This window comes from Chiloscyllium punctatum, chromosome 37, assembly GCF_047496795.1.
Source record: "Chiloscyllium punctatum isolate Juve2018m chromosome 37, sChiPun1.3, whole genome shotgun sequence".
In the NCBI taxonomy this organism is placed as follows: Eukaryota; Metazoa; Chordata; class Chondrichthyes; order Orectolobiformes; family Hemiscylliidae; genus Chiloscyllium; species Chiloscyllium punctatum.
The window spans coordinates 38,193,530-38,221,458 of NC_092775.1; the positions used below are offsets into that span (position 1 = coordinate 38,193,530).

Below are 27,929 nucleotides of genomic sequence, written 5' to 3' on the forward strand. Positions count from 1 at the left end.
CCAAACTAGTGAAACTACAACACATGCTTACATGCATGTTAAATAGGAGAAGCAGTCAAAATGACCAACATGGCATGTGTCTGCCATGACAGAGCTATTACAATAGTACAGCATCACCACAACTTCCCTGGCAGCAGATGGCAGCATGTTAAATAGGTTATTGGTGAAATCATATAACCATGCCACAACCAATGAATTAATGCATGAGCAGTCATGCCACATCTGGTGATGAACGGTAATGAACAATTGAACAAATAACCAGAGGCAGAGGTTGCAGAGGTTCCACAAACATCCCCATCCTCAATGTTGGGGCAGCCCACCATTGTGGATTATGTTAGTGAAAAAGTGCAAGCCTGAAGCATTCTCATCTGCCTAACCAACTTTAGCCAAATGTATTGAATGGATGAACCATCATGCTCTTTTCCCAAGGTGCCCTCCCATCTAAGATATTCAGTCTTATGAACCATGAGAGACTGATCGCTTTAAAGAAGAGATTTGAACTTGCTATGACTGACTCAAAGGATTGCTCAGCATGTTGTCAAATTTCAAGAATTTTGCTGTAGTAAATGAACTAAAAGCAAATGGACAAAACACAATGTAGTAAGCAACTAATTTCTTCAATGCAAAATATCACCTCAACTTTTTCTCATGACTGAAAACTCTATGCCACAGATATATTTCACTACTTGTATGAATTGCAGATTTTACAGGAATGAGTTCAACATCACTCCCTGCTTCCAATGGATACATTTCTCTTTGTTTTACCAAAGTGTAACATCAAGTGACCTTTGTTTGAAAGGTACTTCTGTCCATTTCTGGATGAATCTTAAATTGAATATAAATCGTAAGGTCTGCCGCACAATTTTTTCCACATCCCCTTTTGTGTTCGCTAATTGAATCTTCTGTATTACATTGTGACAGGATGTATCTCTCTGACTAGAGATCCTAGTTCCTCTTACATTTCTGCCAAATTGCTCACAGAGAACTTAAACCCTCATTCTCTCTGCTGACCACACCAGTTACATACTCTTCCTCTCTGTATGAAACCTTTATTGCCTAAAAACTCAGAGACTGAATATCTTTCCATAGCTGCTTAAATATCTATTTACACATACGAACATTTTAAACACTGCTCCCTGTAAGTAACAATCTGTGCTTCCCTGCGACGCACTTACTAAGCCATCCAGGCCTGTTGCTGGGCAAAACTTAAAGTACATGACATGACCTTTCTCATCACTCCATTTAATATGGAATTGAAGATTGTTCCAAAGTTCGATCATCTTATAAAACCTCAGATTAATTACATTAATTAATTCAAGTCATATCAAAAGGCATAGGATGCAGCAATTTATTTTAATTAACTGATTTTTCTAATCAACCTGATGTTATTATACACCTCTGGAGCAGGTGGGACTTGAACCTGAGTCTCTTGGTTCAGGGGTAGGACACTATCACTGGGCTACAAGAGAGTTCTGAGAATTTTCTTTTCCCAGCGCCATATGTGTCCTGTAGCAAATGGTAGCAAAGGCTGTGGGCACTGAGAGTATTCAGCTATCGTATTAAAGCTTGGTTCTCTGGAACTATTCTAACCCAGTCAAATGCTGTAAGATTAGCATCTACTTAACAATATGGAAAATTGAACAGTTATCCACAAAGCAAGGCAAATTTGATCTGGCTGACTGCCACGTCATGTCTACTCTTAATCATCTGCAAAGTGTTGGAGGGTGTCATTGACAGTGCTCTTCAGCAGCAGTCACTCAACCTGCTCACGTGCTTAAGTCGCACTCCTGTAAAACCACAGAGCTCCAATGATCATTACCTTTTGTGCCCAAACATGGAAAAAAGAAGTTGAATTTCAGAAATGGTGTGAGAGTGACTCCTTTGAAAGCAAGGCAATGATATCAAGGAGCCCTAGCAAAACTGAAACCAGTGGGAATCAGTGGGAAAATTCTGCATTGGTTGGAGTCATATCAAGCAGAAAGGAAAATAGTCTCCAACATACAGAACCAATTATCTCAGTGCTGCAGGAATTCTTGGGGTACTTGATCCCACTATTGTTCTTCTGATTTATCAATGACCTACTGTTGAAGATAGTCAAAAATGGGATTTTTGGTCATAATCACAGTGTTCAGTACCATTCACAACTTCTCAGACTTTGAAGTAGTCCATGCTCATATGCAGCAAGACCTAGACATTCAAAAATGGATTTATAAATAGCAAATAACATTTCCACTATGCAAGTGCCAGGCAGTCACCATTTACAACAAGAGAGAGTCTAATATCCTGTCTTAACATCCTCTCTTTGATGTTCAATGGTGTTACCATCACTGAATTCCCCATTATCAGCATACTGGGCCTAACATGGACTGGAAACTAGAGACAAACTATGACAACAGGTTAAAAATAGGAATCCTGACCAAGTATCTTGCCTCTTCTTTCTCCAAAGCATGCAACCATATACACAGCATTTGATGAGTAAAATGAAATACTTTCCACTTGCCTGGATGATTTGCAGCTCCAACAGCAGTGAAGGAACTCAGCGCTATCCAGGATGAAGCAGCTACTTTATCATTCTCATCCATCACCTTCAACATTCACTCCCTTGAACACCAATGTGCAGAAGCAGCAGAATGTAGTATGTCAAAGTTGGTTTCCATCAACTTGTGATGGCTCCTTTAGCACCATCTTCCAAACACAACCCCTACCACCTAGAAGAACAGAGCTAGCAGATGCATTGGAATCTGAGTGTCACACACACTTTGGAACTATAATGCTATTCCTTTACTGCTGATGGATCAAAATCTTGGAACTTCTTCTCTTTCAGCAGTTTCGGTGTACCATCAATCAATTGTGGCAGTTGAAGAAGGTGAATCACTACTGCAATCTCATCTCCAGGGCAATTTGGGTGGACAAATCACAAGGGCAAATCTAAGATTAAAAACAATCTCATTATTAAATATTGATGTTAAATCCATTTTAATCTGTTGTAGCCTATGGAAGTTTCTCCCTTTCTAACTGCAGTAAATTAGTTGCTAACCTGAGAATAAAGGTATTAAAAGGAACTGTTTCTGGGTGGACCTGGTCAAAGTCACAATGATTTATCATGCTACTAACTGCATTGTGGAGCAAGTCTTTGTTTTGCAACCCTTAAAATAATATGCACATTATTTTTTTCCAGGTCTACATTTTCCCTTTTTTGTAACTTTGCTAAAATACTGAGTTTGAAGCTTTGGTCACTGTCCAAGTGTTTTTTTTTACTTTCCTGGCTCCATTTGTGATTCTCCAGTCAATTCTCATGCTTTGCAGCTACAAATCATGAGATTTCAACTATTGACATTTGAGAATAGCTCACATCAAAATCGTTAAAGCCATCAAACAGACATCTGCTGAGGCACATTGATGAAAAATATAGAGTACAGGAGTAGAGTCTGCTGTGTGGCACAGTTGCCATGCCTGTGACTTTTTCCTTCCTCCAAACCCCCCACCCCCCACTACACACACACACACACACACACACACACACACACACACACACACACACACACACACACACATACCAATGCAATTAAGGTTTAGAACATGAAAATGGGAGAGTTTTTAATACCCCAAGTCTGGGGTAGGTCAGAGCAAGAGTAAGTGCCATTAAAATGGAGTCTGTCAGTTAACTTTCCACCCCCTCCCCCCACCCCACCCCACCAAGCTTATCTCACTGTTGGGGATTTTAATAACATTGATTCACAAATGGGACTGACTACGTTCGGCATGTATGTAAAATGTGGATATGTAGGATCTTGATTACTTTTTAATTGTGATTTGAGCAGGAGAGCCACTTGCTGACTGAAATGTGCTCTGAGAATGAAAGAGGCTTTGAAGGGAAGTGATAAACTTTCCTTTATATAGCCAGGAGAATTATGAATGTTTCTTCAGCTCCCACAAGGAATAGTTGATCTCTCCTGTGTTCCTTCATCAGTTTTCTCCTCTACATGCCTTCCATTCAGTGAATAAACTTTAGGTAGTTCAACTTTAACAAGTTTACAGCTAGTCAACTGTTCTTTCACACGAGCAGCTGATCAATTGTATGGGAATAAGGTCAAAGAGTTAGTTAAAATGTTTGGGGTCTCAATTTGTTTGGGATTGTGACCTGATGCTTTTTAATGGACTAGAAGAAAGTGAGGACTGCAGATGCTGGAGATCAGAGTCGAGAGTGTGGTGCTGGAAAAGCACAGCCGGTCAGGCAGCATCCAAGGAGCAGGAGCTCTTTCCTGTTGAAGAGCTTATGCTCGAAACATCAATTCTGCTGCTGCTTGGATGCTGCCTGACCGGCTGTGCTTTTCCAACACCACATTCCTGCTTTTTAATATATGTTGAACAGGCTGCCTCAAAATCAAATGTTCAATGTTGTTGAAATTCACGTTGCAAAGATACATTCACCATTGAGGGATTATGCAAAATGCTGTGAAAATTCTAAATAAAAAAAACTTATATTTCAAGTACATTCTACATATCCACAATATCCTTGATTGATGCAAACTGTTGACATGCATTAAACATGGTTTGAGTTTCAATATGCAAACATTTTTCTTAACTTTTTTTGTGATTTGCTGTATTATCCTTCATTTCAGAACCATTATTTGAATGTTATACAGATGTCAATAGAAGCAAGCTAATGTTTTGTGAAGGCTTCTGTTTGTCTCAATTTTCCTTACAAAAAAAATCTGGGTTTTTGGATTTTTAAAATAATTTAAAATGTGTTCTTGATATGATAGCTGATACCTTGTGTGTGTTGGGGTTGGAGCAAATGATGAGATCAATTGTGAATAGAATGGATTTATTTCCTCCAAGTCAAAGCACAAGTTTTAGAACATAGCTTTATTAGTTAATATCAGTACTTGACAATACTGAATTACTGTGAATGGGTTATACAAATTTGGCTTTAGCTTTGTGAAGTTCAACATTCCCGGGAAATATAATGTATAAAAAAAGTCATGCAAATACCTAATGTTTGCATATCTAGTTTCTTCAATTGATATATTAGTAGTGGTTGTAACCTTTTCAAAATAGTGTAGATATAATGTTCTAGCTTAAACTGTGAAAGCCACCATGCACGATTAACCTGTGTACCAATGACAGACAGGAAAGATGTTTTTTGAATTCTGTTCTTTCCCAGACATTCTATTTAAGGCTAATATAAATTTCACAATGCTACACTTGAACAGTTCAGCCCTTAAGTAGAGTTCACGTCAATGGTAGAATAATTCTGTAGCTCTGATTCTCAGACGACACTTTCAATAAATCCAACTCCTGGTGGAACCATAGGCAGTGGGCCTAGTGTTATTGAATTCAGTACTATTAATGTCAGTAAATCTAATTAATCAGGAAATCCCTCAGATTGAGGATAACATGTTTCCATTCCAGTTCAATGAGTTCTGGACTTGATGATAAATCCAATGTAATCTGCAGACTCTGTGCATTTAGTTCAGGTGGTTGTTGTGGTTCTGTTCGAGCTGGGAATTTGTGTTGCAGATGTTTCGTCCCCTGTCTAGGTGACATCCTCAGTGCTTGGGAGCCTCATGTGAAGCGCTTCTGTGATGTTTCCTCTGGCATTTATAGTGATTTGTATCGGCCGCTTCCGGTTGTCAGTGCCAGCTGTCCACTGTAGTGGCCGGTATATTGGGTCCAGGTCGATGTGCTTATTGATTGAATCTGTGGATGAGGGCCATGCCTCTAGAAATTCCCTGGCTGTCCTCTGTTTGGCTTGTCCTATAATAGTAGTGTTGTCCCAGTCGAACTCATGTTGCTTGTCATCTGAGTGTGTGGCTACTAAGGATAGCTGGTCATGTCGTTTCGTGGCTAGTTGGTGTTCATGGATGCGGATCATTAGCTGTCTTCCTGTTTGTCCTATGTAGTGCTTTGTGCAGTTTTAGTGTACAAAATCCCATGCAAGGGAATTCCTAGAGGCATGGCACTCATCCACAGATTCAATCAATAAGCACATCGACCTTGACCCAATATACTGACCACTGCACCGGACAGCTGGAACTGACAACCAGAAGCGGCAGATTCAAACCACTACAAATGCAGGAGGAAAGATCACAGAAGCGCTTCACAGGAGGCTCCCAAACACTGAGGATGTCACCTAGACAGGGGACGAAACGTCTGCAACACAAATTCCCAGCTCGGCGAACAGAACCACAACAACGAGCACCCGAGCTACAAATCTTCTCCCAAACTTTGAAGTTTAGGTGGTGTTGGAAGGGTTCAGTAGCTGAGAGGTTTCAAGGTTTGTGTGCTGCCTCCATATCCTCAACTTTAACTCCAAGTTCTGCACAATATCTCTCAATCTGTTTTTTGCCTTTTCAAATGAACCTGCTTCAGTTTGGTTGGCCACAAGCCAGGAGCTCTCATGAACAGGTGGTGATGTTTGACCCTTTATCAGGAAATGCAGAGAAATGTGTTACTGATCTTAGGATTCTCCTTGCAAAACTGAGTTCAGTTCAGAGTAATACTTTGGAAGCCTGGTGACAGATACAAATGGTATGTCCTGCCCAATTGAACTGGTTCTGAGTGATTAGTGCTCCAATGTTAGGCATATTGCCATGGAACAGAATGTTGTTTTTGGACTGCCTTTTGACCAAATTTGGAAGATCGTGTGAAAACACCTTTGATGCTATTTCTGCAGAGCTTTGAATACTTGCTGTAGGATGTCCAAATCTTTGAAACACGGGTCATTGAATTGAATTGAATTTATTGTCACATGTACCAAGGGACAGTGAAAAGCTTTGTCTTGCAAGCAATACAGACAGATCACATAGTTAAGTAGCATAGATAGTAAATAATAGATAAACAGCAGCAAAAACAAAAACACAGGTACAGGCAAATGCTAAGAGTTTGTGAATCCATTCAGCATTCTAACAACAGTAGGGTAGAAACTGTTGCAAAATTGGCTGGTGCGTGTATTCAGGCTTCTGTACCTTCTCCTCGATGGAAGAGGCTGTAGAAAAACATTGCCAGGGTGGGATGGATCTTTGAGAATGCTGGCGGCCTTTCCTTGACAGTGGGCCTGGTAGATGGATTCTATAGATGGGCGGTTAGCCTTTGTGATTGTCCGGGCCGAGTTTACCACTCTCTGTAGCCGTCTCTGATCTTGAATAGTACAGGTGCCGTACCAGGTCATGATACATCCAAACAGAACACTCCCGATGGTGCACCTGTAAAAGTTGGCAATGGTATTCGCCGTCATGCCAAATTTCCTCAGCTCCCTGAGGAAGAAGAGAGGTTGTTGGCCCTTTGTAACCAGTGCTTCCTCATGAAGAATCCAAGAAAGCTTGTTGTGGATGACCACTCTCCACTTGTTCCACCTCTGTGCTGTTAATGTGTAGGAAAGCATGAGTAACCTTCCACCAAAAGTCAATAGTGAGTTCCTTGGTTTTGCTGGCATTGAGAACTAGTTTGTTCTCAGTGCACCATTTTTTCCAGGTCTTCCACCTCCCGTCTGTAGTCTGTTTTGTCGCCATCTGAGTTTTGACCAACTATGGTGGTGTCATCAGTGAACTTGTAAATGGCACTAGTCTGGTATTTATTGACACAGTCATGGGTATACAGTGGGTACAGTAAGGGGCTGAGTATGCATCCCTGGGGGGGGGGGGGGGGTGGCTCCAGTGTTGAATGTTAGTGAGGATGAAATATTAGTGAGGATGAAATATTTGTCCACAATCTTCACTGATTGTGGCCTGTGGGTCAGGAAACTAGGCATCCAGTTGCAGAGAGTGGGGCTTAGTCCGAGATCACTGTGTTTAGTAATCAGTCTCGAGAGGATAATAGTGTTGAAGGCTGAACTGTAGTCAGTGAGTAGGATTCTTACGTACTTGTTCTTGGTGTCCAGATACTCTAGGGAGGAGTGAAGGGAAGTGATATGGCATCTGACGTGGATCTGTTGGTCCGATAGGCAAATTAGAGTGGGTCAAGAGTAGTGGAGAGGCTGGAGTTGATTAATGCCATGACCAGCCTTTTAAAGGACTTCATGACTACCGAAGTTAGGACCACTGGGTGGTAGTCATTGAGACATGCAGTACGAGCCTTCTTAGGCACAGGGATGATGTCGGTCATCTTGAAACAGGCAGAGACAGTGGCCTGCTGCAGCGAGAGGTTGAAGATGTCTGAGAAGACTTCTGCCAGTTGATTTGCACATGGTCTAAGTGCACGGCCTGATACTCCGTCTGGTCCCACCGCTTTACTTGGATTCACATGAAGGAAAACTGGTCTGACCTCTGATGCAGTTACTGGTAGGATAGGTTCGTCAGGACTTGTCAGAATAGGTGTTACCTCTCATCTGAAATTCTGCTCAAAATGAGCATAGAAGGTGTTGAGACAATCTGGGAGGGATATGTCATCGACTGCTGTATTGCAGTGTATCTTTTTAGAACCTGTGATGTTATTCAGTCATTACTGCCCGGTAAACCATGACCTTAGCTGTGGGTTTGAGACTCTGTTCTCAAATACTCTTCCTCTCTCTGGTGAAGGCTGACCTGACACATCTATTTCAGCATCTCTGTCTGGTAACAAGGAATGTCTCAAGGTATGGGAAGCGGTCTGCATTTTCCCGGAGCTCTTCAATGATCTTAATCAACACGAGGGAAGTGATGTGCTTAGACAACTGAAAGGTTTATTTTCTCATATACTTTGGATAACAAGTTGACTATTGGGGCTCAGTTTCAGAGTTCAAAATATCTTCAACATATGATGACTCAAATAGTATCCAGTGTTAAATCTCATGACAACAATGAAACATCTTCAGTAAATCTTCACAATTAATCTTGGATTCTACACAGAGAATGGTGGAGACACTGAGCAGGTCTGGCAGCATCTGTGGAATGAGTTTGAATGTTTTGTGTCCAGTATGACTCTTCACAACAGGATTAATCCTGGATACTTGAAGATTTGTTTGGTGTAATTTCATATTTTCATACACCTTTCCTATTCTATCAAGCCCATTAACTGAACGATCAACTAACCCTGAATTTATTATTTTCTGTCAGGTCTTTCAGGAAAAATATAAGCCTTGCAGAACAAAAGTAGCCCAGGATCTGCTCTGGTGATGTTAATATTTATACAGCCCAATAATTGCAAAAGGCCTGTTGGAATCTCTGAACCCAGGCCAGATGTCAGCTCCTCATCGTGTGTAAAAGTTTGATGTTCTGTTTTATGCCTACCATATATTTGTGTAAAAGCAAAGATTTTACAATCTTTGTTAATACTAGTGGGTCAACCATTGCACTAGTATAATTTTTGTAGAGGTTGAAGTCCCATTGCCTCACTATAACAGTATTAACACCAGAGATAGTACAAAAGGTGCCAAAAGTATTATCGTTTGTAAAAGAAAACTTCAGTGAAGAGACCAAATTTAATGAATTTAGCGTTCAGAAATTGATAATCAAATTAATCAGAAACAAAATCTATATTCACAAATTTATACAATTTCACTCAGGTTGTCTGCAATACAGAAGAAAAAAAAATGACTTAACTGCAGTGGATTCTTTGAACGTATATTTAATCTGTAAAAACTACTGCACTCATCCTCAGAACCAAATAATTCACCCTCATCTGGTTTTGGACAGGCAGGATCATACAAATTATCTTCATTACTGTCCACATCGTCAAGAACCATGTCATTCCACAAATGATTAGGTTCTGTGCCTCAAAGTGCATTGGATAACCCACGTGTCTTAAATGATTGATTCTATAGCAATCTCTGTTCTAGTTTCATCCCAAACATCTATAACTCATTCGAACAGAATTGCTAGCATCAAAACCCTTCTGCTTGCCCCCTTTGCTGAATATCTTCTCTCTTCCAATCAACTAGTCAATGCACTTTTTGTCCCCTTGCTTTCTGAAGAATGTGTTTAGAGAGACATGCTGTGTCTGAACAAGGTTGGTTAAAACACTGCAGTGTCGTTATTTTGTAGTCTAACTTCAGTGATAACCTCATCAACAAAGTGTTACCTGAGCATGTTCTAGATGAAAAGTCTTTATCCTAGTTAGAAACGCAACACTTTCCTCAGCCATGTCTTCAAGGAGAGGTGCTAAACGAACATTTCTCATTGGTTTTCACTCAGGAAAAGGAGGGTATTGTACAGGAGAAGAATGAGGTACGAGATATTAGACTAGAAAGGATCGATGTTAGTTACGCACAGGTGTTATCAATTCTAGAAGGAGTGAAAGTAGACAAGCCCCCTGGACTGGATGGGATTTATCTGAGGATTCGCTGGTAAGCTAGGGAAGAGATAGCAGAGCCTTTGGCTTTGATATTTGAGTCGTCATTGTCTACAGATTTAGTACCAGAGGCCTGGAGGATTGCAAATGTTGTGCCTTTGTTCAAGAAGGGCAGTAGAGATGACTTAGGTAATTCTAGACCAATGAGCCTTACTTTTGTTGTAGGAAAGGTTTTGGAAAGGATTATAAGAGTTAAGATTTATAATGATCTAGCAAGCAACAATTTTGATTTCAGATAGTCAACATGGTTTCGTCAAGGGCAGGTCATGTCTCACAAACCACATTGAGTTTTTTTGAGAAGGTGACCAAGCATGTAGATGAGGGTAGGGCAATTGATGTGTGGTATACGTGGACTTCAGTAAAGCCTTTGATAAGGTTCCACATGGTAGGCTGTTGGAGAAAATGCAGAGGCATGGAATTGAGGGTGATTTAGCAGTTTGGATTAGAAACTGGCTTTCTGAAAGAAGGCAGCGAGTGGTGGTTGATGGACAATATTCAGCCTGGAGTCCCGTTACTAGTGGTGTGCCACAAGGATCTGTTTTGGGACCACTGCTGTTTGTCATTTTTATAAATGACTTAGATGCAGACATAGGTGGATGGATTAGTAAATTTGCAGATGACACTAAAGTCGGTGGAGTAGTGGACAGTTTGGAGGAATGTTACAGGTTGTAGGGGAACTTAGATAAACTGCAGAATTGGGCTGAGAGGTGACAAATGGAGTCTAGATTACAGTGGTGCTGGAAAAGCACAGCAGGTCAGGCAGCATCCGAGGAGCAGGAAAATTGACATTTCGGGCAAAAGCCCTTCGTCAGGAATATTCCAATTTTTGCCCAAAATGTTGATTTTGCTTGCTCCTCGGATGCTGCATGACCTGCTGTGCTTTTTCAGCACCACTCTAATCTAGACTTTAGTTTCTAGCATCTACAGTCCTTGTTTTTACCTTGGTGGCAAATGGAGTTCAATGCGGCTAAATGTGAGGTGATGCACTTTGGGAAGAATAACAGGAAGGCAGAGAACTTGGTCAATGGAAAGATTCTTGGGGTAGTGTGGATGTGCAGACGGATATTGGAGGTCATGTGCATAGATCCCTGAAAGTTGCCACCAAGGTGGATAGTGCTGTTAAGAAGGCATATGGTGTGTTAGGTTTCATTCGTAGAGGGATTGAGTTCTGGAGCCGCAATATCATGCTGCAACTATACAAAACGGTGGTGCGGCCACACTTGGAATATTGTGTACAGTTCTGGACCCCACATTTCGGGAAGGATGTGGAAGCATTGGAAAGATGCAAAGGAGGTTTACCAGGATGTTGCCTGGTCTGAAGAAACGGCTGAGAGACTTGGGTCTGTTCTCATGGGAAAGAAGAAGGCTAAGAGGGGATTTGATAGAGACATACAAAATGATCAGAGGATTAGATAAGGTAGACAATGAAAGTCTTTTTCCTAGGATGATGACGTCAGTGTGTACGAGAGGGCATAACTACAAATTGAGAGGTGATAGATTTAAGACAGATGTCAGAGGCAGGTTCTTTACACAGAGAGTGGAAAGGGCGTGGAATGCCCTACTTTCTATTGTAGTCAACTCAGCCACATTAGGGAGATTTAAATAATCCTTAGATTAATACATGGATGATTTTGGGAAAGTGTAGGGGGATAAGCTGAGAATAGTTCACAGGTCGGCGCAACATCGAAGGCCAAAGGGTCTGTTCTGCGCTGTATTGTTCTATGTTCTATGTGCAAGCCACCTTTATCCATCCTTTATCATGAATGTGGATGACTACTCCTTTTGGGAATGGATGTTTTGGGATAATTATTTCCCTTGAGTGTCACCATTGGTTTAAGCATCTCCAGCATCATTCTCATTTATCTTGAGTTCTCTACTTGCTGCATAATTATTTGACTGCTCTGCAGTCTCAACAAATTTAGATAAGAACTGTGATTTTTATTCACTGTTCCTTCTTGATACATTTTAGAAGGTAGGTTTGATAGAAATACAGCATGCACTACTGGTGTGGTAACCTTGACAGCAAATGTTGACTTGCCCAAATACAAAGAGTTGAATAGCCATTTTTAACAATGTATTTTTCTATGATTGTATTAAGTAGGTTTGTTTTAAGGAGAGTTTGCTTTCAGTGATGAGTGAATGGTATATATAAGGAGTTGGAGTGTTCAGCTAAAGTCAAGGGTTGACCTATGCATGAATTGAAATGATGCTTTTGGCTAAAAAATGGGAGAGTTGACTTTTACACAACATTGAGCATTATTCAAGTTTATGGAGCGTTTAATGTGTATAACTGTACATCTTCAGATCACAATGTATTCCATATCCAGGTGCAATCCATTTCCCTCTTCTAGATTACTGACTGTGTCATTTGCAAATATAATTCCTTGGAAGACTTCCAAATTGCTAACGGACAAATTGGCACTGAACTCTGAGGCATTTCTTTTGAGATGACACCGTATAGGGAAGCTATTCTGTTTAAAACCATTCTTCATTCTTCGTCACAATAACAATTATTTTTTGTTTGCTACACACTTCCCATTCAGTTCCCAGAGAATAATTTAATGTTTTCTTGCAACCTTAATAATAAGCATAAAATATTATCGCAATTATTTTAATATTAAGGATGATAAAAAGCTGTTGCTTATTGATTTCTGAAAGCATGTTCTCTTGATACAAATTTGCTCAATCTTTTTGTGAGAGGAACACTGATTTTGTACTTAAAATATTCATTAGTTTTCATAATTGTTGACAGACTATTGCAATTTTCTGTTTACTATCATTTGAACAATCTAACCTTGTTTCTCATACTATATTTGTATAATTATGTGTTAACTTGTGCTCAGTTTAGCACAGTTGCTTCTGAGTCTGAAGTTTGTGGTTCAAATCCCACATTAGAGACTGTGGGTCAGATTTTCCAAGGAGTGGTAATCACACCAAGATTGCTATTCCACTCCTTTTTTTCTATGAAATTAGAGCCTCACATTCCTATTAGGAGATTCCAATCAGGAATATGGAGCCATACTTCAATTCTGATGGGTCCCTTGTGGCATAGAACAGTCATGGGGAGACAGATTAAGCTGTCCTTTTCACAGCAGTCATCTGCAGTATTCTGCCATCTTTTGATTGAGCATCACAGTCAGCCACTTTATTGGCTTCTATGAAAGGATAAGTGTGAGGGCTGTTATGGCGCAGTGTTAATGTCCCTACCTCTAGGACAGCATATCCGGGTTCAAGTCTCACCTGCCCCAGATGTATCTCAACATGTCTGAACAGGCTATTAAAACACAAATCTGTACTCTTATGATGAAGTTGTGATTTCCTACCTCTGAACTAAAAGGTTTAGATTCAATCCTACCTCCCCTACATGTATGTCATAACAAAATTCTTATCAAGTTGACCACAAATGTCTGTAAGCTAAGTGTGAAGTTAGGGTGCCAAATATGTAGGGGTTAGTATGCCAGGTGAGTGACGGTGTGCTTAACTTGAGACAGGTGGCAGATATTGAATCTGGGACTGGGCTGGGTTGGTTAGCTGTGTCAATTCATGGGAGCTGATCCAGAAAAGGGAATGGAGGGGTCAGCTCCCCGGAGGAGGTGGGTATCAGGTCTGGTGGCAGAGATGCGGCAAGTCTGAAGGTGGGGTGGGGGGCGGGGGGAGGGGAGTGTGTCAGGGTAAATGGGGTATATTAGTGGTTTGGGAGAGTGTAGATAATGGTGTGTTAAGTAAGTTGGTGGGTCAGTTGAATAGCTACTTAGGAGTTAGACCAGGTTTTCTAAGGTCTAACTTTTCCTGAGTAACTATTAACTCCATTTGAACCCTTCAAAATCTTCAATTTAGATGAATACTTTTGGAGGATTCCACACAAATGAGAATTGCCCAAGAGAATGTTGAATTTTCCCAGATTTTGCAGGATCCCCATGCACAACTTCCATCTTTGCTTCAAAAATAATAATCAAGTCTGTGGCTGGCAGGAACACATGAATCTTCTAACTCAGGTGCTGATTTTTTTTTTCATGTTTGTGATTTAGCTTTCTCTGAGTGTTGTTAAAATTTTTCAGATACTTCTTGCTGGTCTGGCAATGCTTAGGAACATTGGACATAGGAACAGGTGGAGACCATTTGGTCCTTTGAGACTACTCTGCCATTCAGTAAGATCATAGTTGATCTGGTTGTAATTTAGTAAGATCCTAATAATTCCTGACCAAATGTTATTGCACCTATTGTTGCCATGCAATAAACCTTGTTATCAAAGTTACTTCTAAACTGTGTATCCATGTCTCTGCCTTGAGGGTCCATGCATGGCAATCAGTGTATCAACATTGACTTCCAGTTCTGGAAGTTGCTGCTGAGCATGACTCTCTGAGGTTGCACAGATAAAAATCCAAAAAAACCCAGAATGCTGTTTGTCATCTTTTGTAGATGCGTTACAGTGGTGTACCCTCTCTTGCAAATCATGAGATTTATTCAAGACAAAGCAAATAAAGTAGTGAACTGATTCATTTAACCCTTAACCAGTACTATATACTCAAAGAGGTTGGAAATATCACAATTATGAAATCAGTGAGAAAATGCATAAATTATTAATAATAATTGAACTAACAACTAGTTTGTTTGGTATAGTAAGATATATAACATGGCACAATAATTAGATTAGATTAGATTACTTACAGTGTGGAAACAGGCCCTTCGGCCCAACAAGTCCACACCGCCCCGCCCCACCCATACCCCTACATCTACATTTACCCCTTACCTAACACTATGGGCAATTTAGCATGGCCAATTCACCTGGCCTGCACATCTTTGGACTGTGGGAGGAAACCAGAGCACCCGGAGGAAACCCACGCAGACACGAGGAGAACGTGCAAACTCCACACAGTCAGTCGCCTGAGGCGGGAATTGAACCCAGGTCTCAGGCGCTGTGAGGCAGCAGTGCTAACCACTGTGCCACCGTGCCGCCCACAAATTAGTAATAAAGTCAATAAAAAGTCAGTATATGCACGATGTGAATGACTCATGTTATTTACTTGTGACCACTTCTGGACACTCAGGAGTCTTTTATTCCTGAGAAGACATCCTGCCTTTCCAATCTTCTGATGTAGACCAGAAGCCTTGCTTTCATATTGTCCACTTCTGGCTTAGTTTCTTCAAGCATTATGCTGAAAACAGGTTCTCCAGGAGCATCACTTTATGGTATGAAAAGTATATTGGTGCTGATTGTGTTTAGATTTTCTTTTGCTTTGAGCTTTGCTGACAAGTTTCAGATATTTTGTGCTGGTTTGTCAATACTTAGGAGCAGGAGTAAGCCAGTCATCCGTTGACCCTGCTAATCAATAAGATCATTGTTGATCTGGTTATGGTCTCAACTTCACTTTCCTTGTCTGCTCCCCTTTAATCCTTAAATTCGTAGCTATCAAAAATCTAACTCAGCTCTCAGCCTTGAATAAATTCGACCACCCAACCTCCACTGCTTTCTGGGGTAGAGAATTTTGTATACTAATCACCTCTGGGGAAAGAAAAGGTCTTCTATCCGTTTTAAAAGAGATACCTTGTACTGCGTGCAAAACAAAACTTTTCACTATACCTAGTGAATAAATCAAGTGATATACCTAGACTCATAAATCAAATCACGTTTTAAAAATTCGAGAGAAAACAATCTCCCAAACCCATCCAGTCAGGTCTCTTCAAATTCTGATATGTTTCAATAGGATCATCTCTTATTTTTGCAATCTTCCATATTGCATATGTCCAACCTGTTCAACCTTGCTGGCAAAGATTAGACAGCCATCCCATGAATGAGTTGAGTAGACCATCTTTGAACTTCTTTGCACTTCATCTCAGGGAAAGATATAGCCATGTCCACAATGTCAAATTATTTGTACTGTGAATCCATGTCAATCTCTTTAAGATAACGCACTTCAAATTCACTGCATTTGGAATGGCTAGCTTGGACATTCTGTTGGGAAAGTTGTTTTCAGACGAGTCACTCCAATACTTCTTGACTCTTTGTTTTAGATAGTTAATGGGGTTAATTATGAAGCCTTACTGTAAGTCTGCATTAGTGAGTAGAGTGGTTTCTTTCTTGATTGTATGTTTTATTGAGATCTGTCTCTATTTAAACTTAAAAATACAAGCTATAAGTATTAAGTTATCCTGGAGCATTATTTTGTAGAGGAATAAGACAGTGCTGTTTTCTGGGTCTAAGATTGAAAGAGGCAAAAAATGGCCTTTAGTAGAGTGATTTGCTCTTCTTGTTGGATGTGGCAGTTTAGGGAGAGTTTACGGGTTACTGAGGATTATATCTGCAAAAAATGCCATTAGTTGCAAATCCTATCAGGTTGAATGGATCGGTTGGAGAGACAGTTAGAGGCTATGAGGATTTTGCAAGTGCAATGGGATGTGATGGATGGCAGTTATAGGAAGGGAGAAAAGCTGGAGAAACAGTCACATAGATGGGTTAACTCCAGGAAAGATAAGAGAGGTAGGCAGTTAGTGCAGGAGTCTTCTGTGGCTATGCTCATTTCAAACAAGTATGCTGTTTTGGAAAATGGAGGGGGTTATGGATTCTCAGCGGAATGTAGCAAGAACAGCCAGGTCTCTGGCATCGAGATTGGCTCTAATGCAATGAGGGGTACGTAGAGTTCCAAAAGATTGATTGTGTGAGGGGACTGTCTAGTCTGAAGCACAGACAGACATTTCTGTGGCTAGCAGCGAAAAATCAGAATGGTGTGTTGCTTCCCTGCTGCCAGGATCAAGATGTCTCAGAGAGTGTGCAGAATGTTCTTGAGGGGGAGAGGGGCCAGCAGGAGGTCATTGTACACATTGGAACCAACGACATAGGAAGGCAAAAGGTTGAGTTTCTGAAGGGAGAATGTCGAGAGTTAGGCAGGAACTTAAAAAGGAGGTCCTCGAGAGTAGTAATATCTGGATTACTCCCGGTGCTACGGGCTAGTGAGAGTAGGAATAGGAGGATAGTGCAGATGAATGCATGGCTGAGGAGCTGATGTATGGGAGAGGGATTCACATTTTTGGATCATTGGAATCTCTTTTGGGATAAAAGTGACCTGTACAAGGAAGACAGATTGCACCTGAATTGGAAGGGGACTAATATATTGGCAGAGAGATTTGCCAGAGCTACTCAAGAGGATTTAAACAAGTAGGGTGGGGTGGGGTAAGGGTGGGGGTGGGACCCAGGGAGATGAAACTGGTATAATTGAGAACAGAAGTGAGTCAAATAGTCAGGGCAGGCAGAGACAAAGCAGAGAACAAGGTCAGACTGATAAATGAAACTGCATTTATTTCAATGCAAGAGGCCTAACAGGGAAGGCAGATGAACTCAGGTTAGGAACATGGGACTGGGATATCATAGCAATTACAGAAACATAGTTCAGGGATGGGCAGGACTGGCAGCTTAATTTTCTAGGATACAAATGCTACAGGAAGGCTAGAAAGTGAGGCAAGAGAGGAAGGGGAGTAGTGTTTTTGATAAGGGGATAGCATTACAGCTGTGCTGAGGGAGGATATTCCTGGAAATACATCCAGGGACGTTACTTGGTTTTAACTGAAAAATAAGAAAGGGATGATTGCCTTACTAGGATTGTACTATAGACCCCCTAATAGTCAGCGGGAAATTGAGAAACAAATTTGTAAGGAGGTCTCAGTTATCTGGAAGAATAGTAGGATGGTTATCGTAGGGGATTTAAACTTTCCAAACATCGACTGGGACTGCCATAGTGTGAAGGGTTTAGATGGAGAGGAATTTGTTAAGTGTGTACAAGAAAATTTTCTCATTCAGTATGTGGATGTACCTACTAGAAAAGGTAAAAAACATGACCTACTCTTGGGAAATAAGGCAGGCAGGTGACTGAGGTGTCAGTGGGGGAGCACTTTGGGGCCAGCGACCATAATTTTATTAGTTTGAAAATAGTGATGGAAAAGGATAGACCAGATCTAAAAGTTGAAGTTCTGAATTGGAGAAAGGCCAATTTTGATGGTATTAGACAAGAACTTTCAAAAGCTGACTGGGGACAGATGTTTGCAGCTAAAGGGATGGCTGGAAAATGGGAAGCCTTCAGAAATGAAATAACGAGAGTGCAGAGAAAGTATATTTCTGCTAGGGTGAAAGGAAAGGCTGGTAGTTGTAGAGAATGCTGCATGACTAAAGAAATTGAGGTTTTGGTTAAGAAAAAGAAGGAAGCATATGTTAGGTATGGACAGGATAGATCAAGTGAATCCTGAGAGCATAACGACAGTAGGGGTATATTTAAGAGGGAAATCAGGAGGGCAAAAAGGGGACATGAGATAGCTTTGGCAAATAGTGTTATGGAGAATCCAAAGAGCTTTTACAAATACATTAAGGACAAAACAGTAACTAGGGAAAGAATAGGGCCCATCAAAGATCAGCAAGGCAACCTTTTTGTGGAGCTGCAGGAGATGGGGGAGATATTAAACAAGTATTTTGCATCAGTGTTTACTGTGGTAAAGGACATGGAAGGTATAGAATGTAGGGAAATAGTTGGTGACATCTTGAAAGATGTCCATATTACAGAGGAGGAAGTGCTCGATGTCTTGAAATGCATAGAAGCGAATAAATCCCCAGGACCTGATTAGATGTACCCTCGAACTCTGTGGGAACCTAGAGAAGTTATTGCTGGGCCCCTTGCTGAGATATTTGTATCATCAACAGTCACAGGTGAGGTGCCAGAAGACTGGAGGTTGGCTAACGTGGTGCACCTATTTAAGAAAGGTGGTAAGGACAAGCCAGGGAAGTATAGACCAGTGAGGCTGACGTCAGTGGTGGGCAAGTTGTTGGAGGGAATCCTGAGGGACAGGATGTACATATATTTGGAAAGGCAAGGACTGATTAAGGATAGACAACATGGCTTTGTGCTTGGGAAATCATGTCTCACAAACTTGATTGAGTTTTTTGAACAAGTAACAAAGAGGATTGATGAAGGCAGAGCGATCGATGTGATCTATATGGTCTTCAGTAAGGAGTTTGACAAGGTTCCCCATGGGAGACTGATTAGCAAAGTTAGATCTCATGGAATACAGGGAGAACTAGCCATTTGGATACAGAACTGGCTCAAAGGTAGAAGACAGAGAGTGGTGGTGGAGGGTTGTTTTTCAGACTGGAGGCCTGTGATCAGTGGAGTGCCACAAGGATTGGTGCAGGGTCCTCTACTTTTTGTCATTTACATAAATGATTTGGATGCGAGCATAAGAGGTATAGTTAGTAACTTTGCAGATGACCCCAAAATTGGAGGTGAAGTGGACAGCAAGGAGGGTTACCACAGATTACAACCAGATTTTGACCAGATAGGTCAATGGGCTGAGAAGTGGCAGATGGAGTTTAATTCAGATAAATGGGTGAGGTGCTGCAGTTTGGGACTTATACACTTAATGGTAAGGTCCTGGGGAGTGTTGCTGAACAAAGAGACCTTGGAGTGCAGGTTCATAGCTCCTTGAAAATGGAGTTGCAGGTAGATAGGATAGTGAAGAAGGCATTTGGTATGCTTTCCTTTATTGGTCAGAGTATTGAGTATAGGAGCTGTGAGGTCATGTTGCGGCTATACAGGACATTGGATAGGCTACTCTTGAAATATTGCGTGCAATTTTGGTCTCCTTCCTATTGGAAAGATGTTGTGAAACTTGAAAGGGTTCAGAAACTATTTAAAAGGATGTTGCCAGGGTTGGAGGATTTGAGCTACAGAGAGAGGTTGAATAGACTGGGGCTGTTTTCCCTGCAGCATCGGAGGCTGAGGGGTGACCTTATAGAGGTTTATAAAATCATGAAGGGCATGGACAGGATAAATAAGCAAAGTCTTTTCCCTGAGGTGGGGGAGTCCAGAACTAGAGACCATAGGTTTAGGGTGAGAGGGGAAAGATATAAAAGTGATCTAAAGGGCAACTTTTTCACTCAGAGGGTGGTACGTGTATGGAATGAGCTGCCAGAGGAAGTGGTCGAGGCTGGTACAATTACAACATTTAAGATGGGTATATGAATAGGAAGGGTTTGGAGGGATATGGACCGGGTGCTGGCAGGTGGGAATAGATTGGGTTGGGCTGTCTGATTGGCATGGACGGGTTGGACCAAAGGATTTGTTTCCATGCTGTACATCTCTATGACTCTGTGACTCTAATTGCTTCAGACTTCTATTCACTGCGCTCTCAAAGAGCTTGGCTCAAGTCCTTTTCTCCTGGTTCCTATTTATGTCACTCATCAGCTCTTATACGAAAGGGCACTGAGAAATCAATATATTCTGTGCATAGTTTCAGACCGTTGCTTAAAAGGAGAAAGTAAAGCTCAGCCACACTTCTTTGGCAATCATCTTGTTCGTGATGCATTTCTGTAGTTTTCTGAGGCATTCTTCCTCACCTACCTTCTGGACTTATCAATCAGCTTTCATTGCATTACTGCTGCCGGCCACTTTGTGTTCAGGAACAGCTATCCATCTCAAAGAAACCTAGAAAATAGGAGTAGGAGTAGGCCCTTTGAGTCTGCTCCATGATTCACTATGACATGACTGATCACTCCATGTCCTATTCCTGTTGTTAGCTATTGCTGCTTTCCTCTGAGAGGCCATTCCTCCAAGAATCCAAAGCAGTATAATTTATTTTGCAGGGGTATTGCCACAGGGACTCCTGCACTGTCTGCCTGGTCCTCTTTCTCCGCCTGGTGGTCATCCCATCCCATTTTGTCCCCGCCTGTGGAGTCTTAGCCAGTGGAGTGATCATTTCTTTGTACATACTGTCCATGATACTCTCAGCCTTGCCAATGCTCGCAGTGTCCACAGCCACCGCTCCAAAACTCAGGCTTCTTGGAGCTACAGCTGAAGACATTTTCTGCACAAGTTCTGATTCTGGGCACTGAAACTGCATCAGATGTCCTGTTTTGAGCATGATATTGAGCTCTCCTTCTTCAGTTGGCCCATCAAATTAAACCTTTAGATTGCCCTTAAAGTCAAATATTATTCTAAGGCCCTTCTTCTCTGTACCTCTGCACTTTTGTGCTTACAAAAAAATCTTGTAACTGTTAAGCAATTAAAAATAGCATAAATAAGTACCCAATCTTACCCTGTCAGCTGCTTCCCCTTGCCCGCATCAAGTTTTGAATCTGACATTTCCTTAAGAGCTCTGCCTCTAGATTCAGTGAAAGATCGCTGTGCTACTGCTTTTAAAGTGATCCTGCCACTCTGCTCAGCTGCTCTCTACCAGGTAAGCCCACTCTTTCTCTCTCTCTCGCTCTGGCGCATTGTGCTTTCAGGCTCTTAGTTTGCTTTCTTAATGCTCGCTGACTTTACACCTACTTCGATGCTCACAATCTCTGCCTTGTCTTGCCACGCTATGCCTTTTAGTGCAGACAGATAGCCAGGCAGATTGCCATGCTTGACAGCAATGAACAGTCAAGGGCTACCATTGCCTGCCAAAGGGCCTGGTCCAACGTCAGTCAAGAAAGGTGGTGAAACAGCCCAAATGAGTGAGCAGAAAGCACAGAGGGCAGGAAGGGTTAGTAGTTTGAGGGCATGTGGTGGTTTGAGAGTTATTGAGCAGGAGTATGAGGTAGTAGACAGAACTGAATGAAGTTCTGAAGAAGAGTCATATTAGGCATGCAACATTAACTCTGCTTCTCTCTCCACAGGTGCTGCCAGACCTGCTGAGTTTTTCCAGCATCTGCAGTATTTTGCTTTTATCTTCCACTTCTTTGTTATATAATCACATTCTTTTGATCATTCAGGATTGACAAAAATTGTCTTTGGAATTTGGAATTGGTAAAATGGTAATATGCACCATTAGGATTTCCTTTCCCTGGAATTGAGGCTGAAAAACTCGAACACTGGTGAGGCATACTGAAAACAATGTCTACAGGGTCAGGAACAAATGTCAATCTGGATATAATTATAATGGACTAAGTGGACATTTAGTGAATATAGTGACATTTGGAAGTGGCCCACTTCTAATTTCTTTTTCTCCCACTTCGTTTTTGATTCCTCACCACATAGATACGGGAGTTTGTGTGAAATCAGCAGGTGTTCTCTTGGCTGAGCTGCACACATGGCATTGGGAACAGTGTGAGGCAACAAGCTTTTGAAATAGCAGACTGCAGGCTATGGCCCCTGCTGTGAAATCTGCACAGTCTGGTTGTCCTAATTTTATTTGCTTAGATTTATTCACATGCTAAATAAAATGCAAAAGTCATAAGATTATTCTGATTGATATCATTTGACAAAGAAAATTTAACGGAAATGTCCAATATCATGAAAATGTAACCAAGAACTGCAGATACTGGGAATCTGGAACAAAAACAAAGATTGCTCGAGAAACTCCGCAGGTCTGGAACAATCTGTGGGGAGAAAAAGAGTCAACATTTTGGGTGCAGTGGCTGTTCATCAGTTTCTCCAGCAATTTGTTTTCTCATTCAAAATCATTTATGGTTTTAATAAAGTAAATAAGGAAGAACTGTTTCCAATAGCAGAACAGGAATTAGAGGGCATGGTTTTAAAATGATGAGCAAAAGAACCAGAAATCATGAGGGAAAATGTTTTACACTGAGTTGTTTTTGTGATCTGGAATGCACCATCTGAAAGGAAAGTAGGAGATTCAGTGGCTACATTAATGAGGGAATTCTTTGAATATTTGAAGGCAAAAAAAAAATTACAGGGGTATGGGCAACAATCAGGGAGTGGAACTGATTGGAAAGGTTTAACAAAAGGCAGTATGAGCTATGGATGTATGAGCTTTGTAATTTTAATCAAATTGAGTTAATACATTGTGGCTTACCTATGCACTCTACTGAGTGCCTTCTTCACTTGCATAAATATTTTCCTTTGAGATAATTATCTGACCTCATGGTGAAAAATTTGGATTACTGGGTATGGCAATTGCAAAGTGCAAATCACCCAATAGAGATAAACATCATGCTGCCTAATTATTAACATGATGACTACATGCAGCTTATTGCTGACTGATCTAGTCACACTGCAGCCCATGAGAGACTACAAATATAGGCCATATTGAAGCAATTTTCCCCAGAAATTGGTTCAACATAAAACTTATCAGATACTACTGATCACAGTATTTCCATCAATCTACAGTGCAAATGAAATTCAAAAGCACCTGACCTAAAGTTTACAATTTTCCCCCTTCAACTACCTATCTATTGGGAGAAGGGGAGAGAGCCTTTAATGTATGTTCAACTCGGAATGATTAAGAGAAATTGCTTGCATAACCTGTACAATCCATGATAATACATTGTGCATCAAATCAGTGTTGGAAATCATTTGGTGTCGTGATATCCCAACCTATGTGCTTCAGCACACATGTGGCACACTTATGCTAGTGTCCTTCCATTATGGCTCATTACACAGGCTGTGCCAATATTCTGGCAAATCTTTATAGTTTCAGACTTATGTAGTGCCTGCACCAGCCAAGAAGCCAAATTTTATGATCCATGTGCCTAATGGAGAGTGTCAACTGCAGGCACCTTTTGCTGGGTTTTTGGATCTGTTGTGTATAAAACCTTCTGCTTCAGAAAACCTTTGAATTCATGAATTCAAAATAACTGGAAAACCTGTAGTGTATATCCAATTTTCATATCTTGAGTTGCAATGTTCCCTATTAACAAAGGAAGGCAGAAAATTATACAGATTAATATTTTCATTATATGTAAAGGAACAGTGAGTGGAATCAGACTTCAGGTCACCATCATTTAACCAATAAATGTTTAAGTCTAGCATTTACTACTTCATGTAAATGTTAATTTACATGATTTAATTTAAATGTTAATAACATTTAATTTTTTTAACCAAATATCACATTGATTTTTAGAATTTTTCTGGTAGTGGGGGAGGGCAATGTTATATAATTTTTTTCCTACTTATCCCACATAGATTATAGTATTCCATGTGAACCAGTACTAGTGGAAATTTCCATACTAGATGTGGGTTTTGAACTAGTGGATTGCAATAGAAACTTAATGCTCCCTTCTTCAATTTTACAGTTTGCATTACTGAATGCTGAAAAAAGTTAATATTGCAAGTTAATGTAAATTTGATATAAAACTTAGAAAAATAAAACCATACAAAAAAAATGATGTAAAAGAAAATAAGTGTCACTTCTATTCATCAAACTGTACCAAAAAGAATAAAGGAAAATGAAAGAATTAGTGGTTTTCTAAAAACAGCGTATTTTTATCCTTTGAAATAAATGTTTTCAACCAAAATGTTTTGCTATACACATGAAGTATTATTAAACATTTGCTGGCTAAATAAATCTGACTACATCATGATGACTTACTGAAAGCTGTATTTTTAACTTAGTGTCCATACAACACCAATGTTATTATAAAAGTGGAATGTATTTTATGGAGGTTTACTAATGGCTCATGATCAGAACTGAAAGACATTTGTTTGAACCTAAGATTCTTCGCATGATAAATTCCTGATTTTTGGTCCCAAAACATTAGTGAGGATGAAAAGCAACAATGAAGTTACCCAACTCTCCATTTCAGAATAGCTGAGTTAATAAAGATGAATATTTGTCCCATGGTAAAAATTATAATGATGTAATGAGATTGAGGACAATTGGTATTAATGATTTTAAGCACTGTCTCCTTTGGCATCCTTTTAATGATAATGAAAATGACATTGATTTAGTTAAGAATTATATGTTATTTTAAATTCTGTTTTGTGCATTAAATCTTTGTTTTTAAGTATTTTTAATATTTTCTTTAAGATCTTCACATGCAAAAACTAAGGCTGAAGCAGCAGACCAGGCTTCACAGGCTGCAGTTAATGAATCCAGTATTGCAAGGGCAATCGCCAAGGAGCTGTCTCCAACTTTTTACCAGCCAGGTATTTTTCTGATTTAAAATGCTATAAGTTATTCTGCAGATTTGATGATTCTTCCTTAAGGAAAGAGGGAACTGTTAAATGAGTTAAATTTTCAGCTAAATATATGACAACTCAATGGATAGAGTGCTCACTCTCATTGCACTGCTTTATGACGGTGAAGAAGGTTATCTCAGAGTCCCGTGGGACCTTGTTCAGATAGACCGATGGGCCAAGGAGGGGCAGATAGAGTTTAATTGAGGTGTTGCATTTTAGTAAGGGAAATCAGGGCAGGTCGTATACATTTAAGGTAGAGTCCTGGGCAGGGTTGACAAACAGAGATCTTGGCGTGCAGGTGCATAGTTCCTTGAAGGTGGAGTCACAGGTAGACAAGATATTTGGTATACCTATCTTTATTGGTCAGTACATTGAGTATAGGAGTTGGAATGTCATGTTGCAGTTGTACATGACATTGATTTGGCCACTTCTGGAATCCCACATACAATTCTGGTGTCCCTGCTATAGGAAAGATGTTGTTAAACTTGAAACGGTGTAGAAATGATTTTATAAGGATGTTGCCGGGGTTGGAGGGCTTGAGCTATCGGGAGAGGCTGAATACGTTGGGACTATTTTTGCTGAATTCTGAGGCTTACAGAAGTTTATAAAATTATGAGGGGCATGGATAGAGTGAATAGCCAAAGTCTTTTCTCCAGGGTATGAGAGTCAAAAACTAGAGGGCTTGGTTTAAGGTCAGAGGGGAAAGATTTAAAAGGGACCTAAGAGGCAACTTTCTCACACAGAGGATGGTGTATGTATAGAATAAGCTGCCAGAGGAAATTGTTCAGACAGGGACAATTACAACATTTAACAGGCATCTGGAAGGGTATATGAATAGGAAGGGTTTAGAGGGATATGGGTCAAATGTTGGCAAATGGGACTAGGTAATTTAAGATGTCTTGTTGGCGTGGATGAGTTTCTGTGTTTCTCTGCTGGACAGCTGTCTGATTCTGTGTCTTCTGTGCATTGTTCATTTCATTTCTGACTTGTTTAACAAGCTGCTTTCTCACAGTGAAATGCTGATTGGATTATAAGTGGAAACTCAGGCTTGTTTCAAATTCTGTCTAGAATTAAAATATGTAGTTATTGCTTGCACTCAGATTAGAATAAAAATTATCTATTTCCAAATGATGTTTTTCAAATGTGCCCAGATATTTACTTGGATCAATAATGACTAATGACAAGTGACTAATGGGATTTTTGAATGGGAAAGCTGTTTTCCAAGTAGTCGACAGGAGTTAACTGCAGACATGATTTACTTTGCTCCTGAAAGAATGGGAAACCTCAATTTTAGCTTTAGAAAGTGGGAAACTTCTATTTCATCTACAGATATCAAGAAACCTTCATTTAGTCGCAAAAGCCTGGAAGAACCCTCCAATAAGTAGTATTGTGAAGCAGCATTGCTTTACTGCACAGTCAAAAACCTTTAAGCAAAAGAAACTAAAACAGCATTGCTAAACGGCAGATTCAATGGCCACACAGACAAAGAGAATACAACAGTATTGATTACAGTACAGAATTAAATCTGGCCATTTTATCTCTGAATAATGTCAATGTTAGAGGAGAATAGTTGTAAGAGCTTCTTGCTAACACCCACAGATGATAAGAGAAGGTAAAGAAAAGGTATAGGAGAAGAAAAGATCAGAGGAAGTAGAGCCAGGGTGAGAATGGAGATAGATATGATTCACTCAAGGAACATTAATTATTTTATTTCCAGCTTTTCAAAACTGACCTTTCCAGTGCTATGTTTGTCTGAGATGAGCATGAATTCTTTTTATTCTCATCAACTTTTTGGAATATAACCTTTAAAGCTACAATTTATGAGCAAGTGTTATACATTTCTATACTTGTCCAATTTAATCAAATCTGTTAATTTTTCAAATAGGGTCTTCGCTTTTTTGACTTTTTAAATATTAGGATTTCTTATTACCTATTCTAAGTTGGCCAGATACCTAATGTTTATAACACTGCAGTACAATGCATTTTATTGTCACTATGTACCATTTTAAATCAATAAAGAGACATGAGTAAACTAAATGTCAAACATGAATTAAATACAAGGTCTTCAATCCATTTTAATACCTTGAAAGATCTGGAGATGAACTAAGTAAAATAGATAGTAAATGACAGTCCCTGGCCAGCTTATCCATTTTCAATAAGTTGACAGCTGGTGTAATGGCAGTCAATTTTTTTTATCCAGAATGGATAGTTTTAACGTTGGCCAGATGGTTTACTTATGACAGGCATGTATTTGAATCCCAGGCATGAAGCCATCCTGAAATGGAAATGCTGTTTCACTCAGTGTGTCAGTATTGAGCTTCACTTGGTTTCACAGGAAACCTTGACAGGAGAATTGGATCTTGATTAATTTGTTTTGTGTTCAGCCAATAAAAACAATCACAGCCAAAGGAATTGCTTTTACTGAGGCTCTAGTCAAGGCCAAAAGACTTGTGTGGCCAGAGAAACCTAGAAAGTGATCATTCATTAGCTCCAGTTAGATTTGAAGAGAGGCTTGCCTTATTTTTAGCTGCATTGCACTTTTTGCTGTTCAGAAATGGAACTTGCTGAAGCACTCTTGCAGGTGTGATGCACCCATCCTGGTTCTGCTTATGATCCATTCTCTACAGCTTGGAATAGACTGTTCCTCTTCACATGTGCACAAATTGATTCCACTCTACCATTCTTCTTTTCATGCGATGGCCCATGTTAAACCTCAGAACTTTGGTGTTTGCTTATGTTTACCTGAACTGATATAGATAAGGCAGATTATTTATCTTA

The 27,929-nt window shown here is 40.2% G+C and overlaps 1 protein-coding gene across 2 annotated transcripts in view; it reads left to right on the top strand.

Moving 5' to 3' along the window:
- The window catches only part of jph2 (junctophilin 2), a 110,704-nt gene that overhangs the window by 56,292 nt on the left and 26,483 nt on the right, over positions 1-27,929 (top strand). For both annotated transcript variants that reach the window (XM_072556610.1, XM_072556609.1), the window contains one exon: positions 25,000-25,118. In XM_072556610.1, coding sequence (XP_072412711.1) covers positions 25,000-25,118 — 119 coding nt within the window. The remainder of the gene's footprint in view (positions 1-24,999; positions 25,119-27,929) is intronic.